We start from the raw sequence: 21,136 nt of genomic DNA, 5'->3' as shown, positions 1-21,136 counted from the left end.
ACTCGACACCTCTTATCCATTTCACCATCCGCCACGGTTATATCAGAATGAGCCGATTTTAAAGAATGAAATCAGAATGAAAGAAACGCGCATTTAACAGAATTAAACGCGCATTTAAAGCTCTTAAAATATGAACGGCACGATTGGGAAACACGTTTAATGTGCTTTTAAAATATTAACTCGACACCTCTTATCCATTTCACCATCCGCCACGGTTATATCAGAATGATCCGATTCGTCACATGGTCACGGATTGTTTAACCCCAATATGGAAACACATACATCATACGTTTCACAAAAATTACGTAACACAAATGTTAAAATATGTTTTTTAGGGAGGCATGTACCGTGCATGCTGACGGGCTTTATTAAACCTTACTAAGAAATTTTATGTAACATACGATTAGATTTTTTGGGGTCCCACATCGTGAGTAACACACGATCCAAACAAAGCCAATGGAAATCTGACACAACAAACCCAGACAGTGTATAAATCAGCAGACGCATACAGGCGTCTTAAGTAAATCCACCAGAAAACCAAGATGGCGGCCATATTATTTCGATTGGGTACCAGGGTGGGGGAGCGACAAATGTGGATGGGGTCTGGCAGCTGGCTGACCAATGGGTGCACATTTAAAAAATCAAACCCTAACACGAACCCTAACAACAGCAACAACAACCATTAGGTGCACTTGTGGCGCAGGTTAAAAAAAAAGTTTTGGAACTGTCAAGGAAAGAGCTGGGAATGAGTGGTAGTTGTTTTTTGGCTTTTTTGAGAAGAATACAACAAAGGAGGAGCTGGTTCTGAGGGTGGAAAGAATGAGTGTGATGAAAACGTCAGCAAAGAAAGAGGTGGGTATGTTCAATGAGGTTACAGATGTTTCCGACATGGTCAACAACACAACAAAACAATCAAACAAATGTAAAATGAGGTAAGAGGGCTTTTTATTGCTTGAAAAAGTATAAAGCGCACGGCACACTAACCAGTGTTTGCCGACGCAACGCTGAAAGAAAGACCATCGGACACAAATCTTGTACAATGTCATTTTGTCATTGACTGCCACACATTACGTAACTATTGATGAAACATATCGGAAAAAAAAATGGCAATGAAGAATAAATGCAGAGAGAGGTTGAGCAGGATGAAAGCTCTGAGCACTGCTAACTTAGTAATGTTGCTGGTACAGCATCCAATTGAAAGAAGGAGTTGCAGGTGGTGGTGGTTCGTATGCAGCCCATGGCTTTTTGACTGCATCATTTTCTGGGGGTGTGGCTCTACCACTGACGCAGTGCCCCTGTTTCCATCCAGTAGTCTGGTATTCATTTTGACGACGTCGGAAGGATTGATGACACCGGCGTGACAGGGGCTCAAACTGAGGACCCAATTATCTCAAACCAGCCACCTTAACCATGAAGCCAACACCAGGGTTGGGCTGTGGGTAAGGCCCTGAGAGGAGAGAAGGCTGGTTCAGGGAGCATTCAACAACTGGAATTTACTGCTAAAGATAAGGGAACTCATATTTATATTTACGAGTACATAACAGCTCTTTCTAGGAAAATAAAATTTTGCTCCAAGTAAATGGATTGCTAGCTTTCCAATGGTACAACTTTCTTTTTATTATTCTACGACAGCAAGAACAAGGTATTCGGCAAACACTCGACAAGTTTTTATAACATAACATACCCAGAATGCCACTATTTTTTGTTTCTGAAGGTTTTCTAAGTACCTAGGCAAAGGCTCAGGATACTTACTACATTGAACTTTCATATTACTTTTTTGGGCTTCAAAGTTCAGACAAGCTACAACCATTAAAAACTAGAGCAATGCGACTGTGTCGCCAATATGCCTCCGCATAGTCCCACAACGGGCAGATGCCATCGTTCACTGTCCTAAAAATATACAAGTTTGATTTAAATCCGTTCAGCTGTTTTCAAGTATCACATTTTCACCAGCCATGACAGGTTTCACATCGATCGGTGAAGCGGTTTCATAGAAGGGATTTTTTAAAATATCGGCTTTCAAGCTAATATGGCTGCCATACCACATGACATATAACCTTCAAAAATGTACACTCTGCAAATGAATGGGTGGTGGATCAGGTTTGTGAAGCTTCGTGTTGATAGGATAAGGTTCGTTTTTCTGTCCAAGATGGCTGCCAACCACGTGACCTATGACATCATTTTCAAACGATATGCAACAGTGCTATTAGATATTTGTAAAATTTCGCATCGATAGGGTGAGCGGTTTCAGAGATATAATTATATAATATTTTCCTTCAATCCAATATGGCTGCCAAACCAATCCAATATGACCTATGATGTCATCAATTTAATATTTCAATAAAAATGGGTCATAGATCATGTGCATGCAATTTCAGATTTTTAGGATAAGGAATTCGATTAAAACATTTTTGGCTGGTATACCACTTTACCAAAACTTCAAGACATGGGTGAAAACATAACCTCCATCCACTTTCGGTGGTGGATGTAACAATCGGCACAAACCAACAAGGGACAATAACCAATGGCAACAGAGACAAAGCCAAAATGTAATATTCTGCTATAAAAGTGAGTTAGTGAGAGTAGAGAAAACAAGAGTTCATGGAACATCTTACTCTACGTGGTCTTGAGAAAAAGGACATTGGAATGGTCTTTCAAACTCGTGGAATAAGAAAAATCGTGGAGACGATTCGAATCCGGATCTGGATCAGATAATTTTTTAAAGTGATTCTTCACCATTGGGTGATCGGGCTAAAACCGATATATAGCACGATATTTCAAAAAGTAGTTGACGGATTCGGACAAAACTTTGGGAACAAGTTGTGTGTGTGACAGGGACGAATTGATTCGATTTTGGTGAAGAACGGAATTCGGATCCTGATACAAGAATTATTTAATTTCTTAAGTGATTCTTCACCATTGGGTCAAAAGTCCATAAATTATATCGAGCACGATATTTCAAAAAGTTGTGGATGACAGGACAAAACTTGGTGGAAGAGTTGGTTAAGTGACAAGAATAAGCCAATTATATTTTGTTTCATGTCCGGATCAGGATCTGACCTATTAGTGGAATACAAAATGTTAAAGTTGTTCAGACCGATGGAGGTGTGTGTGCTCTCCACCGAGCGCCATTCTAGTTTCAACTGCCTTCATTCTGGTCTTGTTCCCTCTGACCTTATTGACACCCAGAATCCCAGGCCTTAAAAAATATTGGAATATCCTGCGACGAAGCTGACTCTATAGGCCTACCACAGACAGGTCTTCCACCACCTCCTTCCTGGTGTTGCATCCTGTGCTCTCCCCATGCTTTATATCCCCTCCTTACCCCCCACATTTCTGCAGGGTGCACATGGTACCCCCATCAACCCCATTCCAGTGAAACTCCAAAAATCCAGAATCACTACTCACCGCAACTCATTCGTTCCTCTTTTTTCCCACCTATGGAACCAAGTTCCGCATTCTCTTCATTCTCAGACTCCCCTCTGAGTCTTCAAGACAGCCGTTCACCACCATCTCACATCATCTCCCATCCAAAGCCATGATATTTTCTGTTCCCGTTATTCCCTACCTCCTTCCAAATTCCCAGTTTTCTTTCCCTTTGAGTCTGCTTCTGTATCCATTATTTTGTCCACCTTGTACGTTCTCCTCTACCCCTCATTATTTTGATGGATGTTATCTTCATTTTTTGTCCAAAATATTATCTTAAAGTAAGTAACACATCTTTATCATTTAATTGCCACAAATTATAACACAGTGATCAAAATTATTTTGTGTTACTTCCCGATTTTGAGGAAGAAGAGTGATTTTTTAGATGTTGTTTCTTCAACCTCGTTGATTGGAGGCTCAAGTCTTACCTGTTGCATTTTGTGGTAATAACATCACATGTGGAACCCATTCCAGATGTTTGGGAGTTTTGCACATTCTCTCTCCTGTCCAACATCGCATTGTGGGGTTATCGAAGGCAGGCGTAGACGGCGTCTCCTTGGTGGATTTATGGCCAATCTATGGGTTGGCTTGGGGATTTCTGGAGGTCTGGGTCCTGAAATTTTCAACTTGTCTTCAATTGTAGGAAGAAAAGACCGGTGATTCTGCTCACACCCGGAAAGAGTTGCAGAGATATGAGGAACAGAATGATGCAAATCATCGTGCATTGGATGAAAAGTTCTCTCATCGTATCTTCCCTCTGGAAACCTACCATGTTTGGATGTAGAACTGGTCGACTGAGCTGCTCCCTCTTCAGGATTCGTTCCGTTTTTGGAAGGAAGGACTTCTCGTTCAGAGCTACACATACACACAAAAACAAAGATGGAAGAAAGTATGTCATGAATCATGTTAAATACAAATGCCGTGTGAGGTGAGCCTTAGGAACAGAAAAGTCAAACAAACAAACAAACAAACAAAGAGGCCTTCTCAAATACCAAGTCCGATGTGGCTGTTTCCTGGCACTTGATGTCATACAAGCAACCCTTCTCGATGAAAACCGGACTTACCACGCACGTTCTTCGGACAATGTGACCCCACACACAGCAACGACGACCTCCGTAACTGCATCGATGGGGTGCATTCGTGCTCACGCGTCTGGATGAAGGGCGGGAACCTGGGGGAGGGACACAATGAGAATATCCGGAAATGAATACATGGAAAGACATTACACGTGTCATCTCCAAGTGGAATAAAAACACCTACTGTTGCTGCTTTGGGAGAGCGAACCGCTCCCTCATGTTCAGGTCTTCCCGCTTCCGGTACCTCGAGGATTCCCCGTCGTTCGCAAGGGGCGGTGAAGGTGTCAGTAACAGGTCAACTGCACAACACACAGATAATTTCATACACCACCATTTGTTGTCACGAGAGTAAAAAATGATGGACATGTGGAAGTGTTCACATGGAACAGATCCATATATATCATATACAACAAACTCGAAAGCTCGAGTAATGGACTTATACAGTCATGGCCAAAAATATTGGCACCCTTGCACTTTTTTCAAATAATGCACCATTTCTTCCAGAAAATTGTTGAATTTAAAACATCCTTTGGTATCCACATGTGTATTTATTTGGTTTGCAGTGGAACAAAACAAAAAAAGCTGAAAAAATTATTAAATCTTCGCTTATTCCACACAGAAATGCCCCAGACAATATTATTGGCACCTTTTACAAGTTGTTAGAAGTAATTAGATTTCAAGCAGCTGATTCTCCTTTACTTTGGAATTTAACTCACCTGTGGTGACTTGCAGGTACCTGCGATATAAAAAAAAATAGCACCTCAAAGCGGGCGTAACCCCTCAGCCCATGCATGGTGGAATCCAATTTCAAGATGGCTGTCGTGGCGGCCATATTGAAAATCGCAGCGCGCCCATTTTCGAAAGGCACCTTCCTCCATACAACCCCAACTCACACTGCAAATATGGATTTAATTGGACAAGCGGTTCTGCTCGAAATTGACGGAAACCAATTTCAAGATGGCTGCCGTGGCGGCCATATTGAAAATCGCAGCGCGCCCATTTTCGAAAGGCACCTTCCTCCATACAACCCCAACTCACACTGCAAATATGGATTTAATTGGACAAGCGGTTCTGCTCGAAATTGACAGAAACCAATTTCAAGATGGCTACCGTGGCGGCCATAATGAAAATCGCGGCCCGCCCATTTCCGAAAGGAACCTTCCTCGACTCTACCCAAACACACTCTGCAAATATGGATTTAATCGGACAAGCCGTTCTGCTCGAAATTGACGGAAACAAATTTCAAGATGGCTACCGTGGCGGCCATAATGAAAATCGCGGCCCGCCCATTTCCGAAAGGAACCTTCCTCTACTCAACCCCAACACACACTGCAAAAATGGATTTAATCGGACAAGCTATTCTCCTTGAAATTGACGGAAACCAAAAGTTGACAGACGCCCGGACAACAACCGTGACGACAATACCCCTTCGCCCAATTTGGGCTGAGGGGTGAAAATCACTCATTCAAACAGTTTGAATGGAGAAAAGGAGTCATTCTGCTGTTTTGTTTCACTGTGTGTACCGCAACAAGTATGGAGAAAAGAAAGAAAACCAGAGAATTGTCTGAGGACTTCAAACACAAGATTGTAGTCAAGCATGGACAATCTCACGACTACAAGTCCACCCCCAGAGACCTTGATGTTCCTATGTCCACCATACGCAATGTTATCAGAAAGTTTAAGACCCATGACACTGGAACCAACCTCCCTGGACATGGCCGCAAAAGAAAACTTGATCGAAGATTGCAGCGAAGAATTGTCTGAATTGTGGAGAAAGCACCTCGATCAACTGTCAAACAGATTCAAGCTGACCTTCAGACACAAGGTACGACAGTTTCAACTCGCATCATCCGTCGCCAACTCGATGAAAGGGGGTTCTATGGTAGGAGACCCAGGAAGACCACATTGCTGAGAAAGCCCGATGGTAGATTGCCAAAACACATCTGAACAAGCCAAAATCCTTCTTGGAGAATGTCCCGTGGACAGATGAGACCGAATTAGAGCTATTTGGTAAAGCACATCATCTCTATGTTTACAGAAAACAGAATGAAGCCTTCAAAGAAAAGAACACCTTCCCTACACTCAAACATGGAGGAGGTTCAATGATGTTTTGGGGTTGTTGTGCTGCCTCTGGTACTGGGTGCCTTGAATGTGTGCATGGCATCATTGAATCAGGAGATTACCAAGGCATTTTGGAATGCAATGTTCAACCCAGTGTCAGAAAGATAGGTATCCGTCTAAGGTTATGGGTTTTGTAGCAGGACAATGACCCTAAACTCACTTCAAAAAGCACACAGGAATGGTTCAAGACAAGATGCTGGACTGTTCTGAAGTGGCCAGCAATAAGTCCAAATCTAAATCCCATTGAACACCTGTGGGGAGATCTGAAAACAGCAGTTGGGAGAACACACCCTTCAAATCTGAGAGAACTGGAGCAGTTTGCACTAGAAGAGTGGGCTAAACTGTAGGAAGCTCATTCATGATGATAGGAAGCGCTTGACTGCAGTTATTTTGTCCAAAAGCTGTGCTACCAAATATTAAGTCTCGGGTGTCAATAATTTTATCAATGCCATTTCTTTTTATTTTCTGATTTAAAAGGATATATTAGGTTCTGAATCAAAAACAAAAGTTCTGTAATATTAACAGTGAAATAAAGAATTGTGGAGACCAAATACTTCAATTTCAACTTGTTTTTAGAGAAAATTGTGATTTGTTTGAAAAAAGTGCAAGGGTGCCAATATTTTTGGCCATGACTGTACATCCTATACAACTAACTCGGAATACATGTTTAGCAAGAAAAAAAATTGAGATCCACCCTGCACTTGGAATATATTTTTTAACCACCTAAGCCTTGCTCCTTGTGAACCTAACCACCTTGTGATTACAACCACCAACTTTGAACTCATTCTGTCCAGTTGTTCAGGAGTGCATAGAAGTCAAACAAACAAACATGATGATATATATTATTGTATGATTACTCCCCCACTTCTATGTTAGGCTGGCAGGATGGCCTGGAGGTACACATACTACATACGCTAGCCTGGGTTTGAATCCTGACCAAGCATTGAACTCTCATCCCGATTTTTAACCCCCCGCCCCCCAAAATAACCCCTACCCCTCCTCTGGGATAACTTTACATTCTTCAATGGGGGCTACCCCAGGTATTACCAGTATGGATGCAAAATTTTGTGGATATCAAGCGAGCCTTGTTTTTTCTATGATTTTTAGATTACACACACACACACACACACACACACACACACACACACACACACACACACACACACACACACACACACACACACACTATATATATATATATATATATGTATATATACAAAAATATATATCAAGAAATATACACCAACAACTGGAAGAATGACAAATGAGCAGGAAAATACAAAAAAGAATTGGACAAGGTCGGGGTAGACAAAGAAGGCTCATTGTAATGGCGAAGAAGAGGTCAGCTCAACTGGGACAGCAGACAAATCATAGTAAATGCCCAAGATCAAAGACACTAGACCAATGGATTTAAAAAGGTGGCGGGACTGGGCCAGACAGACAAGTATAGATTTTGCAAGACAGAAACAGAAAGTACTTGTCACCTGCTCTCGCGATGCAAAAAACCATTATCATAACAACTTTACACACAACGGCACAACAAAGTAAGCAAAGTGATTAATTGGCATATCTGAAAAAAAATTTAACATCCCAGTCGCAGAAAACTCGTGTAAACACGAACCAATGATTGAAAAGGAGGACGTCATGCTCAGGTACGACCTGGTGATTCCATCGAGTGTGAACATAGAAAACAAACCACTGCGTCCGGACATTGTACTCAGCAACAAAAAGGAAAAGACAGCATTGCTGATTGAGATATCAGTACCCAGCGATTTTGCCCGAAACAATGCAGAAGTCAAGTAAATGACGAAATACGCCGCCAAATCAAAAATGAGGTCAAGGGATCTTGGAAGCTGAAGAGCATCGAAATTGTACCAGTGATAATTGGAGCAACAGGAATGATAAAGAAGAACCTCACTGAGATTATGAAAACCATCCCCAGGAATATCACGACAAATGAACTACAGCTGGAGGCAATCTGGGATTCGGTGATGATCCTGAAAAGAGAACTTGGAACAAAACTCTGAAAAAGTTGAACAGCTTGGTCCATGAACCGTGATCCCCTTACCGAAGAAGAGGTGGATACTTTGGGTCATGGGAGGACTCCGTTGCACCTCCTGAAACCCGCAAATGAAGATAACAACCAACGACCGACACACAATTGCCTGATATCAATATTGCAGGATTCCATTCAGCAGGTTACAAACAGAGAAGTCAAACAAACAAACAAACAAACAAACAAACAGGCACTTCTGGAATACCATGTGCGATGTGACTGACTATGTTTCCCGGCACTTGATGTCATACAAACTTCAATTCTCATTGAACGGACTTACCAGGCATGTTCTTCGGACAATGTGACCTCACACTCAGCAACGACGACCTCCGTAACTGCATCGATGGGGTGCATTCGTGCTCACGCGTCTGGATGAAGGGCGGGAACCTGGGGGAGGGACGCAATGAGAATATCCGGAAATGAATACATGGAAAGACATTACACGTGTCATCTCCAAGTGGAATAAAAACACCTACTGTTGCTGCTTTGGGAGAGCAAACCGCTCCCTCATGTTCAGGTCTTCCCGCTTCCGGTACCTCGAGGATTTATCGTCCTTCTCAAGGGGCGGTGAAGGTGTCAGTAACAGGTCAACTGCACAACACACAGATAATTTCATACACCACGATTTGTTGTCACGAGAGTAAAAAATGATGGACATGTGGAAGTGTTCACATGGAACCGATCCATATATATCATATACAACAAACTCGAAAGCTCGAGTAATGGACTTATACAGTCATGGCCAAAAATATTGGCACCCTTGCACTTTTGTCAAATAATGCACCATTTCTTCCAGAAAATTGTTGAATTTAAAACATCCTTTGGTATCCACATGTGTATTTATTTGGTTTGCAGTGAAACAAAACAAAAAAAGCTGAACAAATTATTAAATCTTCGCTTATTCCACACAGAAATGCCCCAGACAATATTATTGGCACCTTTTACAAGTTGTTAGAAGTAATTAGATTTCAAGCAGCTGATTCTCCTTTACTTTGGAATTTAACTCACCTGTGGTGAGTTGCAGGTACCTGCGATATAAAAAAAAATAGCACCGCAAAGCGGGCGTAACCCCTCAGCCCATGCATGGTAGAATCCAATTTCAAGATGGCCGTCGTGGCGGCCATATTGAAAATCGCAGCGCGCCCATTTTCGAAAGGCACCTTCCTCCATACAACCCCAACTCACACTGCAAATATGGATTTAATTGGACAAGCGGTTCTGCTCGAAATTGACGGAAACCAATTTCAAGATGGCTGCCGTGGCGGCCATATTGAAAATCGCAGCGCGCCCATTTTCGAAAGGCACCTTCCTCGACTCTACCCAAACACACTCTGCAAATATGGATTTAATCGGACAAGCCGTTCTGCTCGAAATTGACGGAAACAAATTTCAAGATGGCTACCGTGGCGGCCATAATGAAAATCGCGGCCCGCCCATTTTCGAAAGGCACCTTCCTCTACTCAACCCCAACACACACTGCAAAAATGGATTTAATCGGACAAGCTATTCTCCTTGAAATTGACGGAAACCAAAAGTTGACAGACGCCCGGACAACACCCGTGACGACAATACCCCTTCGCCCAATTTGGGCTGAGGGGTGAAAATCACTCATTCAAACAGTTTGAATGGAGAAAAGGAGTCATTCTGCTGTTTTGTTTCACTGTGTGTACCGCAACGAGTATGGAGAAAAGAAAGAAAACCAGAGAATTGTCTGAGGACTTCAAACACAAGATTGTAGTCAAGCATGGACAATCTCACGACTACAAGTCCACCCCCAGAGACCTTGATGTTCCTATGTCAACCATACGCAATGTTATCAGGAAATTTAAGACCCATGACACTGGAGCCAACCTCCCTGGACATGGCCGCAACAGAAAACTTGATCGAAGATTGCAGCGAAGAATTGTCTGAATTGTGGAGAAAGCACCTTGATCAACTGTCAAACAGATTCAAGCTGACCTTCAGACACAAGGTTCGACAGGTTCAACTCGCATCATCCGTCGCCAACTCGATGAAAGGGGGTTCTATGGTAGGAGACCCAGGAAGACCACATTGCTGAGAAAGCCCGATGGTAGATTGCCAAAACACATCTGAACAAGCCAAAATCCTTCTTGGAGAATGTCTCGTGGACAGATGAGACCGAATTAGAGCTATTTGGTAAAGCACATCATCTCTATGTTTACAGAAAACAGAATGAAGCCTTCAAAGAAAAGAACACCTTCCCTACACTCAAACATGGAGGAGGTTCAATGATGTTTTGGGGTTGTTGTGCTGCCTCTGGCACTGGGTGCCTTGAATGTGTGCATGGCATCATTGAATCAGGAGATTACCAAGGCATTTTGGAATGCAATGTTCAACCCAGTGTCAGAAAGATAGGTATCCGTCTAAGGTTATGGGTTTTGTAGCAGGACAATGACCCTAAACTCACTTCAAAAAGCACACAGGAATGGTTCAAGACAAGATGCTGGACTGTTCTGAAGTGGCCAGCAATAAGTCCAAATCTAAATCCCATTGAACACCTGTGGGGAGATCTGAAAACAGCAGTTGGGAGAACACACCCTTCAAATCTGAGAGAACTGGAGCAGTTTGCACTAGAAGAGTGGGCTAAACTGTAGGAAGCTCATTCATGATGATAGGAAGCGCTTGACTGCAGTTATTTTGTCCAAAAGCTGTGCTACCAAATATTAAGTCTCGGGTGTCAATAATTTTATCAATGCCATTTCTTTTTATTTTCTGATTTAAAAGGATATATTAGGTTCTGAATCAAAAACAAAAGTTCTGTAATATTAACAGTGAAATAAAGAATTGTGGAGACCAAATACTTCAATTTCAACTTGTTTTTAGAGAAAATTGTGATTTGTTTGAAAAAAGTGCAAGGGTGCCAATATTTTTGGCCATGACTGTATATCCTATACAACTAACTCGGAATACATGTTTAGCAAGAAAAAAAATTGAGATCCACCCTGCACTTGGAATATATTTTTTAACCACCTAAGCCTTGCTCCTTGTGAACCTAACCACCTTGTGATTACAACCACCAACTTTGAACTCATTCTGTCCAGTTGTTCAGGAGTGCATAGAAGTCAAACAAACAAACATGATGATATATATTATTGTATGATTACTCCCCCACTTCTATGTTAGGCTGGCAGGATGGCCTGGAGGTACACATACTACATACTCTAGCCTGGGTTTGAATCCTGACCAAGCATTGAACTCTCATCCCGATTTTTAACCCCCCGCCCCCCAAAATAACCCCTACCCCTCCTCTGGGATAACTTTACATTCTTCAATGGGGGCTACCCCAGGTATTACCAGTATGGATGCAAAATTTTGTGGATATCAAGCGAGCCTTGTTTTTTCTATGATTTTTAGATTACACACACACACACACACACACACACACACACACACACACACACACACACACACACACACACACACACACACACACACACACACACACTATATATATATATATATGTATATATACAAAAATATATATCAAGAAATATACACCAACAACTGGAAGAATGACAAATGAGCAGGAAAATACAAAAAAGAATTGGACAAGGTCGGGGTAGACAAAGAAGGCTCATTGTAATGGCGAAGAAGAGGTCAGCTCAACTGGGACAGCGGACAAATCATAGTAAATGCCCAAGATCAAAGACACTAGACCAATGGATTTAAAAAGGTGGCGGGACTGGGCCAGACAGACAAGTATAGATTTTGCAAGACAGAAACAGAAAGTACTTGTCACCTGCTCTCGCGATGCAAAAAACCATTATCATAACAACTTTACACACAACGCCAATATTTTTTGGCACACAACGCCAACTTTACACACAACGCCAACGCCAATATATCATACACACAACGCCAACGCCTTTACACACAACGCCAACGCCAACACAAGTTCTCCCAACTGCTGTTCTCCCCTATGGGCCGGTGCTCCTGCCTCACACCTAGCTCGGCTTCACGCTGTTGAAACCAAAGCTTTCAGAATTATTGGAATCTCCCGCGATGAAGCTATCTCTGAGGGCCTTTCACTCACTCACCGCAGGCAGGTAGGTGGTCTTTCTGTCTTCTACCGACTCCTCTCCGGCCTTGCACCCCCAGCTCTCTCTGTGCTCTGTCCCCCAAATATTCCTACAGGTCGCACAAGATCTGCCAGCAACCCTCTGATGGTTAAACTGCCGAAATCTCGGCTCTCTGCTCACCTTCACTCTTTCATTCCTCTTTTCTCCCGCCTCTGGAACAAACTCCCTCACTCCCTTCAATCCCACTCCTCCCTCCAGGTCTTTAAAACAGCTGTTCACCACCATCTCTTATCTTCCCCCATCCAAAATCTTGATCTTTTCTACCCCCGCTAATTCACCCCAGATCCACCTTGTTTGAAATTCCAACTTCTTTCCTGGAAGTCCTGGCAGTTTCCATATGTTTTATAACTCTCCCACCGCCCCCTTCCCACGCCCCCCCCCCCCAAAGCCCTCGCCCTCTCTCAGATCTCTCGATGTCTCCATGTCTCTCGGTCCCTGCTCTCAAATGTTGTGTTTGTGTCCTTCCCCCTCTCTCCCCATCTTGTCTACCGCTCCCTATGTTATATGTTTTATGTGTCGGTTTGTCTTTCTGTGTGATTAATGTTCGCTCTTTCACGAGCCTCGACCTTGTATACAAACAAAAAAAAAAAAAAAAAAAAAAAAACGGCACAACAAAGTAAGCAAAGTGATTAATTGGCATATCTGAAATTTTTTTAAACATCCCAGTCGCAGAAAACTCGTGTAAACACGAACCAATGATTGAAAAGGAGGACGTCATGCTCAGGTACGACCTGGTGATTCCATCGAGTGTGAACATAGAAAACAAACCACTGCGTCCGGACATTGTACTCAGCAACAAAAAGGAAAAGACAGCATTGCTGATTGAGATATCAGTACCCAGCGATTTTGCCCGAAACAATGCAGAAGTCAAGTAAATGACGAAATACGCCGCCAAATCAAAAATGAGGTCAAGGGATCTTGGAAGCTGAAGAGCATCGAAATTGTACCAGTGATAATTGGAGCAACAGGAATGATAAAGAAGAACCTCACTGAGATTATGAAAACCATCCCCAGGAATATCACGACAAATGAACTACAGCTGGAGGCAATCTGGGATTCGGTGATGATCCTGAAAAGAGAACTTGGAACAAAACTCTGAAAAAGTTGAACAGCTTGGTCCATGAACCGTGATCCCCTTACCGAAGAAGAGGTGGATACTTTGGGTCATGGGAGGACTCCGTTGCACCTCCTGAAACCCGCAAATGAAGATAACAACCAACGACCGACACACAATTGCCTGATATCAATATTGCAAGATTCCATTCAGCAGGTTACAAACAGAGAAGTCAAACAAACAAACAAACAAACAAACAAACAAACAAACAAACAGGCACTTCTGGAATACCATGTGCGATGTGACTGACTATGTTTCCCGGCACTTGATGTCATACAAACTTCAATTCTCATTGAACGGACTTACCAGGCATGTTCTTCGGACAATGTGACCTCACACTCAGCAACGACGACCTCCGTAACTGCATCGATGGGGTGCATTCGTGCTCACGCGTCTGGATGAAGGGCGGGAATCTGGGGGAGGGACGCAATGAGAATATCCGGAAATGAATACATGGAAAGACATTACACGTGTCATCTCCAAGTGGAATAAAAACACCTACTGTTGCTGCTTTGGGAGAGCAAACCGCTCCCTCATGTTCAGGTCTTCCCGCTTCCGGTACCTCGAGGATTCATCGTCCTTCTCAAGGGGCGGTGAAGGTGTCAGTAACAGGTCAACTGCACAACACACAGATAATTTCATACACCACGATTTGTTGTCACGAGAGTAAAAAATGATGGACATGTGGAAGTGTTCACATGGAACCGATCCATATATATCATATACAACAAACTCGAAAGCTCGAGTAATGGACTTATACAGTCATGGCCAAAAATATTGGCACCCTTGCACTTTTGTCAAATAATGCACCATTTCTTCCAGAAAATTGTTGAATTTAAAACATCCTTTGGTATCCACATATGTATTTATTTGGTTTGCAGTGGAACAAAACAAAAAAAGCTGAACAAATTATTAAATCTTCGCTTATTCCACACAGAAATGCCCCAGACAATATTATTGGCACCTTTTACAAGTTGTTAGAAGTAATTAGATTTCAAGCAGCTGATTCTCCTTTACTTTGGAATTTAACTCACCTGTGGTGAGTTGCAGGTACCTGCGATATAAAAAAAAATAGCACCGCAAAGCGGGCGTAACCCCTCAGCCCATGCATGGTAGAATCCAATTTAAAGATGGCCGTCGTGGCGGCCATATTGAAAATCGCAGCGCGCCCATTTTCGAAAGGCACCTTCCTCCATACAACCCCAACTCACACTGCAAATATGGATTTAATTGGACAAGCGGTTCTGCTCGAAATTGACGGAAAATCGCAGCGCGCCCATTTTCGAAAGGCACCTTCCTCCATACAACCCCAACTCACACTGCAAATATGGATTTAATTGGACAAGCGGTTCTGCTCGAAATTGACAGAAACCAATTTCAAGATGGCTGCCGTGGCGGCCATATTGAAAATCGCAGCGCGCCCATTTTCGAAAGGCACCTTCCTCGAATCTACCCAAACACACTCTGCAAATATGGATTTAATCGGACAAGCCGTTCTGCTCGAAATTGACGGAAACAAATTTCAAGATGGCTACCGTGGCGGCCATAATGAAAATCGCGGCCCGCCCATTTTCGAAAGGCACCTTCCTCTACTCAACCCCAACACACACTGCAAAAATGGATTTAATCGGACAAGCTATTCTCCTTGAAATTGACGGAAACCAAAAGTTGACAGACGCCGGAACAACACCCGTGACGACAATACCCGTTCGCCCAATTTGGGCTGAGGGGTGAAAATCACTCATTCAAACAGTTTGAATGGAGAAAAGGAGTCATTCTGCTGTTTTGTTTCACTGTGTGTACCGCAACGAGTATGGAGAAAAGAAAGAAAACCAGAGAATTGTCTGAGGACTTCAAACACAAGATTGTAGTCAAGCATGGACAATCTCACGACTACAAGTCCACCCCCAGAGACCTTGATGTTCCTATGTCCACCATACGCAATGTTATCAGGAAGTTTAAGACCCATGACACTGGAGCCAACCTCCCTGGACATGGCCGCAACAGAAAACTTGATCGAAGATTGCAGCGAAGAATTGTCTGAATTGTGGAGAAAGCACCTCGATCAACTGTCAAACAGATTCAAGCTGACCTTCAGACACAAGGCTCGACAGGTTCAACTCGCATCATCCGTCGCCAACTCGATGAAAGGGGGTTCTATGGTAGGAGACCCAGGAAGACCACATTGCTGAGAAAGCCCGATGGTAGATTGCCAAAACACATCTGAACAAGCCAAAATCCTTCTTGGAGAATGTCCCGTGGACAGATGAGACCGAATTAGAGCTATTTGGTAAAGCACATCATCTCTATGTTTACAGAAAACAGAATGAAGCCTTCAAAGAAAAGAACACCTTCCCTACACTCAAACATGGAGGAGGTTCAATGATGTTTTGGGGTTGTTGTGCTGCCTCTGGTACTGGGTGCCTTGAATGTGTGCATGGCATCATTGAATCAGGAGATTACCAAGGCATTTTGGAATGCAATGTTTAACCCAGTGTCAGAAAGATAGGTATCCGTCTAAGGTTATGGGTTTTGTAGCAGGACAATGACCCTAAACTCACTTCAAAAAGCACACAGGAATGGTTCAAGACAAGATGCTGGACTGTTCTGAAGTGGCCAGCAATAAGTCCAAATCTAAATCCCATTGAACACCTGTGGGGAGATCTGAAAACAGCAGTTGGGAGAACACACCCTTCAAATCTGAGAGAACTGGAGCAGTTTGCACTAGAAGAGTGGGCTAAACTGTAGGAAGCTCATTCATGATGATAGGAAGCGCTTGACTGCAGTTATTTTGTCCAAAAGCTGTGCTACCAAATATTAAGTCTCGGGTGTCAATAATTTTATCAATGCCATTTCTTTTTATTTTCTGATTTAAAAGGATATAATAGGTTCTGAATCAAAAACAAAAGTTCTGTAATATTAACAGTGAAAAAAAGAATTGTGGAGACCAAATACTTCAATTTCAACTTGTTTTTAGAGAAAATTGTGATTTGTTTGAAAAAAGTGCAAGGGTGCCAATATTTTTGGCCATGACTGTATATCCTATACAACTAACTCGGAATACATGTTTAGCAAGAAAAAAAATTGAGATCCACCCTGCACTTGGAATATATTTTTTAACCACCTAAGCCTTGCTCCTTGTGAACCTAACCACCTTGTGATTACAACCACCAACTTTGAACTCATTCTGTCCAGTTGTTCAGGAGTGCATAGAAGTCAAACAAACAAACATGATGATATATATTATTGTATGATTACTCCCCCACTTCTATGTTAGGCTGGCAGGATGGCCTGGAGGTACACATACTACATACTCTAGCCTGGGTTTGAATCCTGACCAAGCATTGAACTCTCATCCCGATTTTTAACCCCCCGCCCCCGAAAATAACCCCTACCCCTCCTCTGGGATAACTTTACATTCTTCAATGGGGGCTACCCCAGGTATTACCAGTGTGGATGCAAAATTTTGTGGATATCAAGCGAGCCTTGTTTTTTCTATGATTTTTAGATTTTACACACACACACACACAAACACCACCACACACACACACACACACACACACACACACACACACACACACACACACACACACACACACACACACACTATATATATATATATATATATATATATATATATGTATATATACAAAAATATATATCAAGAAATATACACCAACAACTGGTAGAATGGACAAATGAGCAGGAAAATACAAAAAAGAATTGGACAAGGTCGTGGTAGACAAAGAAGGCTCATTGTAATGGCGAAGAAGAGGTCAGCTCAACTGGGACGGCGGACAAATTATAGTAAATGCCCAAGATCAAAGACACTAGACCAATGGATTTAAAAAAGTGGCGGGACTGGGCCAGACAGACAAGTATAGATTTTGCAAGACAGAAACAGAAAGTACTTGTCACCTGCTCTCGCGATGCAAAAAACCATTATCATAACAACTTTACACACAACGGCACAACAATGTAAGCAAAGTGATTAATTGGCATATCTGAAAAAAATTTAAACATCCCAGTCGCAGAAAACTCGTGTAAACACGAACCAATCATTGAAAAGGAGGACGTCATGCTCAGGTACGACCTGGTGATTCCATCGAGTGTGAACATAGAAAACAAACCACTGCGTCCGGACATTGTACTCAGGAACAAAAAGGAAAAGACAGCATTGCTGATTGAGATATCAGTACCCAGCGATTTTGCCCGAAACAATGCAGAAGTCAAGAAAATGACGAAATACGCCGCCAAATCAAAAATGAGGTCAAGGGATCTTGGAAGCTGAAGAGCATCGAAATTGTACCAGTGATAATTGGAGCAACAGGAATGATAAAGAAGAACCTCACTGAGATTATGAAAACCATCCCCAGGAATATCACCACAAATGAACTACAGCTGGAGGCAATCTGAGATTCGGTGATGATCCTGAAAAGAGAACTTGGAACAAAACTCTGAAAAAGTTGAACAGCTTGGTCCATGAACCGTGATCCCCTTACCGAAGAAGAGGTGGATACTTTGGGTCATGGGAGGACTCCGTTGCACCTCCTGAAACCCACAAATGGAGATAACAACCAACGACCGACACACAATTGCCTGATATCAATATTGCAGGATTCCATTCAGCAGGTTACAAACAGAGAAGTCAAACAAACAAACAAACAGGCACTTCTGGAATACCATGTGCGATGTGACTGACTATGTTTCCCGGCACTTGATGTCATACAAACTTCAAATCTCATTGAACGGACTTACCAGGCACGTTCTTCGGACAATGTGACCTCACACTCAGCAACGACGACCTCCGTAACTGCATCGATGGGGTGCATTCGTGCTCACGCGTCTGGATGAAGGGCGGGAACCTGGGGGAGGGACGCAATGAGAATATCCGGAAATGAGTACATGGAAAGACATTACACGTGTCATCTCCAAGTGGAATAAAAACACCTACTGTTGCTGCTTTGGGAGAGCGAACCGCTCCCTCATGTTCAGGTCTTCTCGCTTCCGGTACCTCGAGGATTCCCCGTAGTTCGCAAGGGGCGGTGAAGGTGTCAGTAACAGGTCAACTGCACAACACACAGATAATTTCATACACCACGATTTATCACGAGAGTAAAAAATGATGGACGTATGGAAGCGTTCACATGGAACCGATCCATATATATTACATACAACGAACTCGGAAGCTCGAGTAATGGACTTACTCTTTGTTCGACGATAATGTCTCGGCATCTCAAATAGGGATAAATCAGATTTCCACAGATAAGCAGAAAACACAACAACTCGAAGGAAAACAACAGATAAATGATGTTTTTCTCTCTCTTCTCCTTGAAGGAAAGAATGGCCAACTGAACCTGTTTGTTTCCATTAGCAACGAGGTGAATGCCCAGCAACGAATGACATCACAATGGTTGCCAAACTCTTTGGACAAAACCATCAGGGGATCCGGGAAGGGGGAACAAATGGTCTGCTCCACGACTTGTACAGGGCAAACACAAAGGAAACGAGGGGGGAGGGATAAACAAGAATGTTTAAATGATGTAAAATTAAATTAAGAATTAGAATGTTTAAATTAAAATGAAAGTAAAATTAAATTAAGAATTAGAATGTTTAAATTAAAATGAAAGTAAAATTAAATTTGAATGATGTTTAGAAATAATATGATTGATGTAAAGAGAACGATTGATGTGAAGAGAACGATTGATGTGAAAAGAACGATTGATGTGAAGAGAACGATTGGTGTGAAGAGAACGAATGATGTGAAGAGAACGATTGATGTAAGGAGAACGATTGGTATGAAGAGAACGATTGATGAAAGGAGAACGATTGGTGTAAGGAGAACGATTGATGTGAAGAGAACGATTGATGTAAAGAGAACGATTCATGTGAAGAGAACGATTGATGTAAGGAGAACGATTGGTGTGAAGAGAACGATTGATGTGAAGAGAACGATTGATGTAAGGAGAACGATTGGTATGAAGAGAACGATTGATGTAAGGAGAACGATTGGTATGAAGAGAACGATTGATGTAAGGAGAACGATTGGTGTAAGGAGAACGATTGATGTGAAGAGAACGATTGATGTGAAGAGAACGATTCATGTGAAGAGAACGATTGATGTAAGGAGAACGATTGGTGTGAAGAGAACGATTGATGTGAAGAGAACGATTGATGTAAGGAGAACGATTTGTATGAAGAGAACGATTGATGTAAGGAGAACGATTGGTATGAAGAGAACGATTGATGTAAGGAGAACGATTGGTGTAAGGAGAACGATTGATGTGCAGAGAACGATTGATGTGAAGAGAACGATTGATGTGAAGAGAACGATTGATGTAAGGAGAACGATTGGTGTGAAGAGAGCGATTGATGTGAAGAGAACGATTGATGTAAGGAGAACGATTGGTATGAAGAGAACGATTGGTGTAAAGAGAACGATTGATGTAAGGAGTACGATTGATGTGAAGAGGACGATTGATGGGAAGAGAACGATTGATGTGAAGAGAACGATTGATGTGAAGAGAACGATTGATGTGAAGAGAACGATTGATGTAAGGAGAACGATTGGTGTAAGGAGAACGATTGATGTGCAGAGAACGATTGATGTGAAGAGAACGATTGATGTGAAGAGAACGATTGATGTAAGGAGAACGATTGGTGTGAAGAGAACGATTGGTGTAAAGAGAACGATTGATGTAAGGAGAACGATTGGTATGAAGAGAACGATTGGTGTAAAGAGAACGATTGATGTAAGGAGTACGATTGATGTGAAGAGGACGATTGATGGGAAGAGAACGATTGATGTGAAGAGAACGATTGATGTGAAGAGAACGATTGATGTGAAGAGAACGATTGATGTACAGAGAACGATTGATGTGAGGAGAACGATTGAAGTGAGGAGAACGTTTGATGTGAGGAGAACGATTAAAGTGAGGAGAACGATTGATGTAAAGAGAATGAATGATCACATGATATTATTACATGGGTTTGTTTTCAGCTGCCCTGATTCCACCCCACTGCTTTGTGCCCATTGGCTGATTCGATTTTGGTTAAGTTTCAGATGCAGATCCGCCCTGTCTGGGATACAAAGCGTAAACTGTTCAGCCAGACGGAGACGTACGATCTACCTAGTGCTGTCCGAGTTTCAATTTGAATGGTGTCGTTTATCACTGCAGAACACAAATCGCTTTTTTGCCACTTTCAAACCCTTATGTTCAGCAGAACTTGGACAAAATATTAT

The 21,136-nt window shown here is 42.4% G+C and overlaps 1 protein-coding gene across 1 annotated transcript; it reads right to left on the bottom strand.

Moving 5' to 3' along the window:
- Positions 1-3,878: 3,878 nt before the first annotated feature.
- LOC144889926 (uncharacterized) lies at positions 3,879-19,997 on the bottom strand. Its single transcript, XM_078771134.1, has 11 exons — positions 19,613-19,997; positions 18,848-18,962; positions 18,652-18,758; positions 14,396-14,510; positions 14,200-14,306; positions 9,156-9,270; positions 8,960-9,066; positions 4,687-4,801; positions 4,491-4,597; positions 4,196-4,281; positions 3,879-4,088 (listed from the first exon to the last, which is right to left on the bottom strand). The coding sequence occupies exons 1-11, from the start codon at positions 19,995-19,997 to the stop codon at positions 3,879-3,881; spliced, it is 1,569 nt and encodes a 522-aa protein (XP_078627260.1).
- Positions 19,998-21,136: the final 1,139 nt, after the last annotated feature.

Source organism: Myxine glutinosa, chromosome 1 (genome assembly GCF_964187855.1).
Source record: "Myxine glutinosa chromosome 1, kmMyxGlut1.1, whole genome shotgun sequence".
NCBI lineage: Eukaryota > Metazoa > Chordata > Myxini > Myxiniformes > Myxinidae > Myxine > Myxine glutinosa.
Note: the sequence above shows the minus strand (reverse complement) of the source record. Positions and strands in the feature narration are given on the sequence as shown.